Source organism: Cyprinodon tularosa, unplaced genomic scaffold (assembly GCF_016077235.1).
Source record: "Cyprinodon tularosa strain WSP-4 unplaced genomic scaffold, ASM1607723v1 ctg181, whole genome shotgun sequence".
NCBI lineage: Eukaryota > Metazoa > Chordata > Actinopteri > Cyprinodontiformes > Cyprinodontidae > Cyprinodon > Cyprinodon tularosa.
In genome coordinates, this window is record NW_024038614.1 from 1,269,453 (window position 1) to 1,280,000 (window position 10,548).

At 39.2% G+C, this 10,548-nt stretch overlaps 2 protein-coding genes across 2 annotated transcripts in view; both read right to left on the bottom strand.

Moving 5' to 3' along the window:
- Positions 1–6,541, bottom strand: part of LOC119781688 (Na(+)/H(+) exchange regulatory cofactor NHE-RF1-like) — a 32,448-nt gene extending 25,907 nt beyond the window's left edge. Inside the window, exon 1 of the mRNA XM_038282238.1 lies at positions 5,625–6,541. Within this exon, the coding sequence (XP_038138166.1) occupies positions 5,625–6,260 (636 nt within the window). The 5' untranslated portion in view covers positions 6,261–6,541. The remainder of the gene's footprint in view (positions 1–5,624) is intronic.
- Positions 6,542–8,877: 2,336 nt separating this feature from the next.
- The window catches only part of LOC119781689 (ras-related protein Rab-37-like), a 22,611-nt gene continuing 20,940 nt past the window's right edge, over positions 8,878–10,548 (bottom strand). Inside the window, exon 9 of the mRNA XM_038282239.1 lies at positions 8,878–10,548. This exon is cut by the window's right edge and continues 936 nt beyond it. The gene's annotated coding sequence lies outside the window, so the exon portion shown is untranslated.

Below are 10,548 nucleotides of genomic sequence, written 5' to 3' on the forward strand. Positions count from 1 at the left end.
GGAGAAAACAGATTTGCCAACCAATGATGTTTTTTTGCATGGATCAGCAGTCATAAATCTGATGAATACAGCGGTTTGCCTAAATTTACGTAGTTAATCATTCCTCTAATCCTGGTTGCTTGTGGTAATATTTCGAAGCAACAACTGCCTGATCAGCTCCAGGTTATATAACCATCTAAATGTACTCCCACTGTTTTTTTGTACAGCTACTTCTAGAGAAAAAAAACAATGCGCCACACACACTTAAAAAAATGCAAATATAAAAATATTAATTTGACAAATGATTGTATTTTAAATGTACAATATAGTCTAAGTGGGGTAAAAATTGAAAAATATTCTTATTTTTAAGAAAATAAAGTCAATTTTTACTTCCATCCCAACAAAGTTATTTATATAAAAGTTGAACATGGATGTGTTTGTCCCTCCTACTAATATAGGGGGATTAAATGACCCCTGGTCTGCTCTCTTTGAACTGATCTTATCCACAGCTCTTATCTTCCTCCACAGAGGTCTAAAAATCATTTTCTTTTCATATTTGAGAGAAAACCCTTTGTAAAAATAAATTTATACTTTCTTTCTCTGTTTTGGTCCATGGAAGAGCTTATCATTCGATTTTGTTGCTTTGTGTAATATAAGTTTATCTTACCTGCGCTTGATTACCTTTTTTTAACGACCTTGACGTCCAGTACATGGTGTGCCTGCTTTACAGCTGAGCCATGAAGCGCCTCATAACAACCGTAGTTACAACAAAAAGTTAGAACTGGAGAACAACTTATCCAAGAAGGCCAGTAGTAGAACATTTTTTCTAAGTCAAAATGATTTCCAATTTTGTAGCGGTTCTCATGAAAGTTATTTAAACCAATCAATTGTCTGTTCTAAGGAGCTTGTTCCAGATGTTGGTTAACAGTAGGGATAAAATAAAACAGACTGATTAAAAAATACATTTCTGACTCAGAGCTGATGGAAAAGTAAAAATTTAAAACTACTATTCTTAATTTTCTTTTGCAATTTATGTGAGCCCTATCAGAAAACGAAGGTAGCTATGTTTTAGACTGCATCTGAAGTGAGAACTGCTGATGTAAATCATTTATTCATTTGCATCTACCTTTAGTATTAAACCAAATTAGGGCTGCAACTAACAATTATTTTGCAAATGGAATAATCCGGCGATTAATTTCCGAATAATCGATTAATAACCGGATAGCCACAGGTTCCTTAAAGAAGACTTTTTGCTGAATTAAACCAGGAGAAACTCAAACTTTTCCACTTACATATTGTCAGAAAAAAAGATTTTTATCTTAAATGCAAAATGTTTAAATATTTTCATACATATTTTTGTGTTTTAGATTCTCTAAGCTCAAGTTAACGACTAATCGATTACAAAGTTAGTTGACGATTATTTTAATAATCAATTAATCCAATTAATTTTTTTCCACCCTAATCTTCCCCTGTAAGTATGTCAATTGAGTACATAACACTCACTAAATAGCTTACATGGCTAGTCATCAGAATCATTAATAAGTAGCAACTCTAACAGCTTTCTGTTCTGTTATGTAAAATAAATTCCACGCTTTACATTCAAATTAAATCCAATATTGTTTACCTTACATTAGAAGACCCTTGTAGCCAATTCCTGCAAGTCAGACACTTACTACTAATACATACTCCACAAAATCCAAGACATCCATAATCATGGTTTTCATGATAAATCAAATCATATTATATTCCTTATTTATGTATTTTTTGCCTAGAAACATGTTGATGTTAAGAAATTCAGCAAATACTTTTAGAAAATCCTTTTGAATTTCAACCATTCAGATTAAGCTTATAAAGTACATAATCAAGTGTTGGGCTTTATTGACTGTATAACTGAGGTGTTTTATTCTAATTTGAAGGATTTTAATCCTAGTCACACTCTTTTTATTAATGAGCTAATGGTAGAGGCTACATCCTGCCGTTATTTTCCTCCACAATGACAGAGTAAAACTTTTACAGCCTGGTAAACAGAGCAATGACCTTTGGAACGGATGAAGTGTTTTGGTCTGTTTTTCCTTTCCGCAGTGACGATAGCGGATTCTGTCCTCCCGGGGCGAACTGAACGTTTCTGACCCGTAATCACTGCTCATCCATTTTTCACACCTCCCGTTCTCACTTCCACCTACCCTCATCCTCACCTACACTTCACAAGACCTGCAAACACACACACACACACACACTGTCAGCGTTGACATGGCAACCACAAGCTTTAGCCTGAGCAGCTTCAGGAGATGAAGCTTTAAAGTTCGGGCGGATAGGTGATACCAGATAAGTAGCAGTGGAGCGTAAAGCAGAGCTGGATCAGCCTGGGCTGTGTGAGCTCTGTAAGTGCTGGTGTGTGTCGCTGGCGGAGCGACAGGACTTGGACACAGGAATGCCAGACAGGATGCAGGAAGAAAATTCCAGAAACAGTTGAGTTTGTGCAACACATGCCCCGAGGTGGCTTTGCAAAACAGAGAGCAAGCTTAAAAGAGTCTCTAGAGTCCAATTTTACTACGATGTGCTCTGATGTCTCCAAGTTACTTTCCCAGCTTGGGAAATCTTCTTTAGTGCAAAGAAAATTCCCATTTGGGATTACTCCTCAGCAAGATTTACTCAGGTCATCCTTTTCTTTTTTTATATATTATTGATAAGCTGCTGGAATAAAAACGCAGCACTTGAAAATGACTTTCTATTGTTTTCCTGAAACCTGCTTCCCTTTTGGGTTACGTGCCAGACTCAAGAGAAGCGCCACAACTCCATTAGGCCATCTGTGGAGAGGATCGGGAATAAACACAAGAACAATTGTATGCGTATTCCGGGAACAAACAACATAACCCAGAGATGCTCAAGTGTGGAGCACAAACAAGCGTGGGCCGTTTCTATTTCCATGTAAGAAGGAGAGAGAGAGAAAAAACATCTCTTAAATACCAGAAACATGAATCCAACATGGAAATGCCTGCATTGGAAACCCAAAGCTGTCATTATATAGCTGTTGGATGTAGAGCGGCTACTGCCTTTTTGTTCTGAAGGTTCATTCTATCAACACAAATGCAAGAAAATGACTTATTGGTCTTATGTTTGCTTTTTGTTAAGTTTAAAGTATAAGAAAAGGGATAAAAAAAATGTTTCAGGTTTGGTATGGAATTGGCTGCTGAGAAAACTCTTTTTAGTTTGCTGCTGCAGCAAACTGGAAACTGTTTGTGGTTCAATATGCAAGAAAAGAAACTATAGCAGGTTTTTTTCTGTGGTTTTCTGCCCTTCTTCCCATTATGAACTGAGGATGAGCGTTGGACACAGACAGAAACAGCCTCGGGGATAAACATCCAGGAAGGCTCAGCGAGGAGCCACAGCTGTCCTCGACTGGAACCTCTGCTGGAGTGAAACACGACCAGACACACACACACATGGCAAGGGAAAATAAAGCAGATGGCAACAAGTGGCTGAGAAAGAAAAAAAAAATGGCCTATAATATTTTGAAACAAAATCAAATGAAAGGGATTTATTACACAAAGATTTGAGAAACAGAATTCAATTATAAACCACTGTTTGTTGTGGGCAGTTTAGAAATGAAAATCATTTGTTGTTGTTGACAGCATCTAATGCAGGGACACACGCTTAAATTCTCCTCGACTTTCCTCTGCTGGTTTTGGCCTCAGTTATTTAACTTTATGAGTCATAATCCAAAATCTTTCTGTGTTTTCAGGTGATTGATCTTTAAGATGGACCAGGAGGAATCATTTAGCCACCCAGTTAGACACTGTTTGGGGTCATCAAGAGCATTCTGCAAGGAGAAAATTATTTGGACCCTAAAACTATTTGTTATTTTGTTTTGTTTTTTTATTCCTCGGTCAATCGAAGTTGGCTAATGGTTCTAAAGTTAATTTATGATCAGTTTTTGTTTAATTATTTGCCATTTATCTTGATTTTTCTATTGTATTCATGTTATTCAAAATTTAAATAACATGCATAGCTAATGTCTGACCTGAAAAGGACAATATTTGAAAATCTTTTATTAAAATATATGATTTTATTAAGTAATAGCTACCTAATAGTTAGAAAAACATTGTTTGCAGATCTGATAAACCATCTTGTTGACATTTTGGACACACCTCCTCAAAGGAAACTGAAGGAAACTGTTTCAGGTGAATTTGCCATGTCTGTTCCTGTTTAGCTGTGACTCCATCCTGGAGAGAAATATCAGCTGTGCTGCTGCCATCAACACCCTTGTTTATAGATGCTGGATATCGGCCTGTTTTTCAGTGTAGTCCCGTTTCTCTGACCGTGACTGGCTGGGTGTGCTCTCTTCATCCTCTGACATGGAAGCTCATCTGCCTGACTGTGTTTTTCCTGGACGGGGCCGCCTTTTACAGCTGCTTTTTGTATCTCTGCTTCTGTCCCCTCGGCAGATGGCCGCTCACACTGAGCCTGGTTCTGCTGGAGGTTTCTTCCTGTTACAGGGAATTTTTCCTCTCCACTGTCGCTACAAGCATGCTTAGTGTGGGGGATTGCATTCAAGTCAATGAGTCGATGCAATCAACTGGTTGTCCTTAGATAGAAAACTTTGAATCAATTTGACAGTATGATCTGGTTGAACTGTAAAGTGCCTTGAGATGACATGTGATGTAAATTGGCGCTATATAAATAAACTGAATTGAAATGATTATAAGGCTCATTGAGAGAAAGATAATTGAGATAATAGATAATAGATAGCAGTAACTAATCAAACTAAAGCAGGGCTAAAAATAGGACATATTAACTTCATGTCTTCACGCTTTGTCTACAATATAAATGTCTAATAAAAATGAAGAAAGTGACTGAAAGGTAAAGGTGCATCCAAAGGTTAGTCTGGTAATGTCTTGGTGGGGTTCTGGGGGCCAAGAAGTATGGGGCCTCCAGTTTTAACAACAGCTGCCTCTGTCTCAAAGGAGTGTGTAACAGAGTGGCCCCTACTGTGAAGAAGGGCCCTTCTAACCTTCTATTAGGGACACAGAGTAGCCTTTCTTTGAGGAGCCCCAACCTGACTGCTAATGAACACGCTGACCTGTCAGCTGTCATCACAGGTTGATAACAAGCAGGTCTTCATCAGAATCAATGGCATAACGACACAACAACAGGCCTGTAAGCAACATAATCTGGGTGGGCTCCAAATGAAGTACAACACCCCATCCATTGAACGTAACGGTTATGGTTTTAATCGACGCTCAGGATTACCCATAATTCCAAGCTGTAAAATACTCAAATAAATCGTTCTTTTAAGATCTTTATTGCAGTTTGAAACATATTGTATGGGTGTATTTTGTTTTACTACCGTCTAATGAACTATACACAGTTATTAACATAGTAATTAAAAGTTTGCTATTGGGTGTCGTATTTAAACGGCTCACCATCACATTAAAATCTGCCGTGTGTTGGGGTATAATATGGACTTCATAACAGATGTGATGACGAGGAACTTTTTTGCGCCCTAGGTCCACAATGGCGTAGGGGGGGTCTACATCTGCTGTGTTTAGGGTTAGGGCGGTCTACATCTGCTGTGTTTGTACCAATATTAACGCCTTTGATCAGAGGAACCAACAGGTGGTTTGCTGCTGCTGCCTTTAACTCACCTTTTCAGAGCTGACAATCAGCTTCTGCTCCACCTCTTCATGGACTTCTCCGTTCCTCTCTGGTAACACCGGGACCGGTGTGAGCTCCCTGGGTGTCTCCTCCTCCTCCTCCTCCTCCTCCCTCTCTACCTCCTGCTCCACCACCTCCACCACCTCTCCATTCTCCACCTCTGCCACCTCCACATCCCAGTTTTCTGTCCCCTCTGCCTCTGTGTCCTCCTTCACCACCTTCACCTCCTCAGTTTCCTTCTCCTCTTCTTCCCCCTCCTCCTCCTCCTCCTCCTCCAAAGGTAAGGGGAGCCCCTCGGTCACGTACTCCTTTAGACACTTCAGGTTGTGCTTCTTCAGCAGCTGCTCCGTGTCCGGGTCCACCACTATCAGCTCCAGCGGGCCCACGGTGGCTCTTATCCGGGACACCACCTGCTGGTGGCTCTCGCTCTCCACCTCAGCGCCGTTCACGAACACCAGTCTGTCTCCGGCTCGGAGCCCCGAGGACTCTGCCGGGCTGTCGGGCTCCACTAGGCGGATGAACTGACCCGTCTTGCCCTTCTCTCCGTGGAGGTGGAAGCCGTAGCCGTTGTCCCCCTTGTGCAGCGTGCAGAGCCGGGGGCGCAGATACTGGCTCTTGGTCGGCATGATGAGCTTCTCTCTCCTGCAACCTGTTGCTTCTTTTTCCAGTGGAAGTGACTGAGTTGGTTTTCGATTAAGCCCCCGTAACTGTTGATAAATCCGCTGGAAATGGTCCCGATCAGTTTCACAGGAGTTGGCGCAAAGCTGCTGTTTTAAAGCTGACTGGCTCCAGTGGGGTCCTGACCCTGGTCTGCCAGATCACATCTGAGCCTGATTAAACCCACTCAGCTGGAAAAGGCGTTTCGGTGCTGCAGCAGAAGTGGGAAAACCACTCAGGAAGAGGGAGGTGCGTTCACGGAACAGCCCAGCTGCTGCTTTATGCAAAAGAGGAACGAGTTGGATGAGAGAAAAGCTACGAACCGAGGCTATCCAGGAACAGAGGCGGCTTTGCATGAACGGCGCACTGGGCGAGCCCCTCCTTAGATAATAAATATATGTAATATATCTAAATATATATGTGTCATATAGCGTAATACATGTAATACTAATATATCTATCTATCTATCTATCTATCTATCTATCTATCTATCTATCTATCTATCTATCTATCTATACTTTCTAATAGGGCTGAAACAATAATCATATAAATCATGATCAATTGATTATTGAAATAATTGTTAACTGGAGTCTAGAGACTGTAAAATATGCCTTTTGCTGACAGAGCAACCCACTAAGCTGTCGTTATATCAAAATGCTTTTTTTGCATTTAAGATGAAAAAATAAATAAATGTTTCTTTCTGTCAATATGCTCTATCCAGAACTCCTCAAGTGGAAAAGTTTTAGTTTCACCTTGTTTACTTTCTTAAAAAAATCTTTTCGAAGGAACCTTTTGCTATCCAACTATTAATCATTAATTTATAAAAAAAAAAAAAAATCAACAGATTAATTGATTTGCTAAATAATTGTTAGTTGCGGCAATACTTTTCAATATCCTGTTAAATAAAGTTTCCCGTGTTTCATACTAAGGATTAATTGATCAAATGTTTATAGATTAATCTCTCAGTGGATTATAGTCCTGGATTATTGAAAGAACAGCCAACTAGGAACCAATTAAACCAGAACTGTAGAAAATAGTTTGCATTTAAAGTAAAAACCTTCCAGAACTCAAGTGGAAATTCTGTGAAATTAATTTCTGCTATAAAGCACCTGTTGCTATTCAGTTATTTAAGAAAAGAAAGATTGATAGATTAATCTCTCAGGGAAATAAGCGTTAGTTGTTTCCCTAATCTACTAAAACAAATTTTTTTGTGTGTCAAAACGCCTAAACGCTCAAAACAGTCCAGTAATCCTTCAAAAATGTCCAATAATATTAGTTCAATGTTTTGTTTTTTGGTATCAGGAATTAAAAATCTCTAAGGAGAAAAATAATTACATGTTAACTGTGTGATATTCTTATAAAAAAAATAAATAAAAGTAGTTTCATTGTAGTTTTTAATTCTTTTAATAGCTCAGCCAAAAATAAATTATTCAAAACTTTGAATTGACATTTATACCTTCACCTATATGCAGTTCGGACCATGACCAGCAGAACGTGATCCTGGATACAAATAAGGGTGGCTGGGCATTCCCTTAGAGATGGGGTGAGGAGCCACTTCTCCTCCACACTGAGAGAGGCCAGATTATCTTTTTAGGATTCCCCCTTTCAGGCAGGTTTCACCGGGAGGAGGCCCAGGGGACGACCCTGGCCTGGGAGTGCCTCGGGCTCCCCCCAGCAGAGCTGGAGTAGGTAGCTGGGGATAGGAGTTTGTGCTGAGACTGCTGCCCTGTTACCCAATGCCAGACAAGCAGGAGAGGAAAAGTAAAAAAAAAAAAAATCTAACAAAAAAACATTTTATTCAAAGAATAAAGCTGTTATTTTATTTTTATTTCTTTTGGGAGGGGCTTTAGGTGGGGCTTTTTTCTCTCTATATGATTGTAGATTAAAAACAGAAAAGGTCACATTTGCGTTCTCTTAAAAACACAAAAACTTATGAAAATGTCTCCTGTACTCAGAAAACTCAGATTAGTTCATTGAATGGTTAGGCTTAAATCTGCCTGACTTGTGCATGTTGGAGTTTTTTTATTGTAAAAATAAGGACAACGAAAAAGAAACCCAAAGCAAACTGGAAGCTTAAAGCACTACAAACTGATTTCACGTTCTTTTACGGCACAAAACAATGATTTCTTTTTCTCTAACGTGCATTCTTTTATTTTTATTTTATTTAGCCTTTATTTAACCAGGTTAGTCCCATTGAGATCTATTTGCAGTGTGACTCATGCTATAGATTGATTGTAGGAGGGGGGCAAGCTTGGTACAGGTGTAACACAGCACACAAGGAATGACATCATGACTCCAAAAGACAGACAGTTGCACACTCACTGCAGTTCACACCATTATTAAATAGATGACTATAATCATTTTGCAGTTTGATCACTATCAATCATAGAATGAATGCTTTATTTGGTCTCCAGTAGTAAAAGTGTTTGTGCTTGTATGCAGAGGACACTATATGGAGCTGCTGCCACACTGTGGCTCATTAACCTCAGCACACCCCGTCATCCAGGATGAGCTCCGACATACACACTCTCTCACACACACATAAACAGGCACAGACGAGACCGACTTCAATAAGGCAACACCACATACATTACAAAATATACTTTTTTTATATCGTTGGTATGACAACAAAGCACTTTAATGGCACTTTGTGATCACTGTGACACCTCCATGGAGGGAGAGACAACCAAACATTCAGAATGAACAGTGTACAAAGTAATACACAATGCGGTGCATTAACAAATACTGCTTGGCACAGTCTCGACTACAACATCCATCATTAGAGGAGACGACAATGCTAAGGGCTGTGGAGATCTGTGCGGAGTAAAAATATGTTTTTTTCCTGTCTGGGTGGACGTGAGGTAAAACTACAGCAGCAGTTAGATGTTTGCATACTCTCATACATCCAGGACGTAATCGTCTCACTAAACCAGATTTTTTTTTTAAGGATTTCTATGAATTTTTCTTTTCCCAGAGATAATTGCGCAACATAAAACTTTAATGATTTTTTAAAAAGAAGCTTGGATTTCCTGGAATCCACATATGGCTAAAATTCTATGAATGAAATATATACATACACCAGCAAAATCCTTTTTATAAAAGTTTTTTTTAGCAAGTTGCAAAGAAAACTTCATTTTTGCAGCAATGATCGAGGCCCTGGCATAATTAGGGGGGGATAGCTGAACATGCTTTGAAGAAATTGATTGAGTCGGTAAATTTACCATAGATCAGTCATTCCATTAGTTTAATTAATGTCTGTTAATCCTTTGTAATCCCAGATTAGACATGGGTTTGAGATTATTATCCTTCTGCAATAAAGTTCTATCTAAATGTCAACCAACTGATCAAAACGTTCCCCTTCAGATAAGAAGGAAATATGTTATGGTCAACACAAGGGATACAGAGAGATGAAGCTGCCAGTGGTATGGGTGTGTTGTAACAAGTGGACTGAATAACTCTCACCTCACCATGGATTTAGAGGGCATCAACCAGCCAACAAACACCTTCAAGTTTAACATGGGCAACCTGAATAGCTTTATGGTTCAGGTTAGACGTTTAACTGCAACCTCACAACAGAATAGATAAAATAGTTTGTTTCCTTGGATTAGTCTGATGTCTTTGGATAGAGACGAAGTGACGTCCACACTTTGGTGGGAGTCAAAACCTTACAATGCTTGCTATTAATTCCTGGCTTATAATGTAATCCCAAAATGCATAACCCTGGCAATAATTTGTTCATTAATCACAGTCCTCATGTGTGATAGGTTCTTGTGATAGCATGCAACAGTGCCCAGACAATTTGTTGAAATATTCAAACTGAAAGTGAACCATGCATAATGAAGGACGGGTTCGCCCCGTGCACTTCATGCAATGAAACTAAAGGGTAAGGAGTGAGAATGGAGGAGCCAAGCATTAACTCCAAAGCATGTTGGGGGCAGGATAATACTGAGGGACTATTCTGCTTCTAGTGGTATGAGTTTATCGCACAAAAGGTAGGGAACATTTACGAAGAACTGGCTCTAAATTATTCAACTATACTTCAAAATCAACAGCTAGATCAAAGAATCTCAACAGACTAAAGGACAATAATCCCATGATCACATTAAAGACAAAAGCTCAAACCTGGCGACATTTTTACATCTTATATCACTAAATCAGAAACTTTTCATGGCTAGAAAAAATGTGTGGTTCCTTTGCAACTTGCTTAAGGGTAATTAATGGATAAACTCAACATGCTCTACATCTGAATCTGTTCCT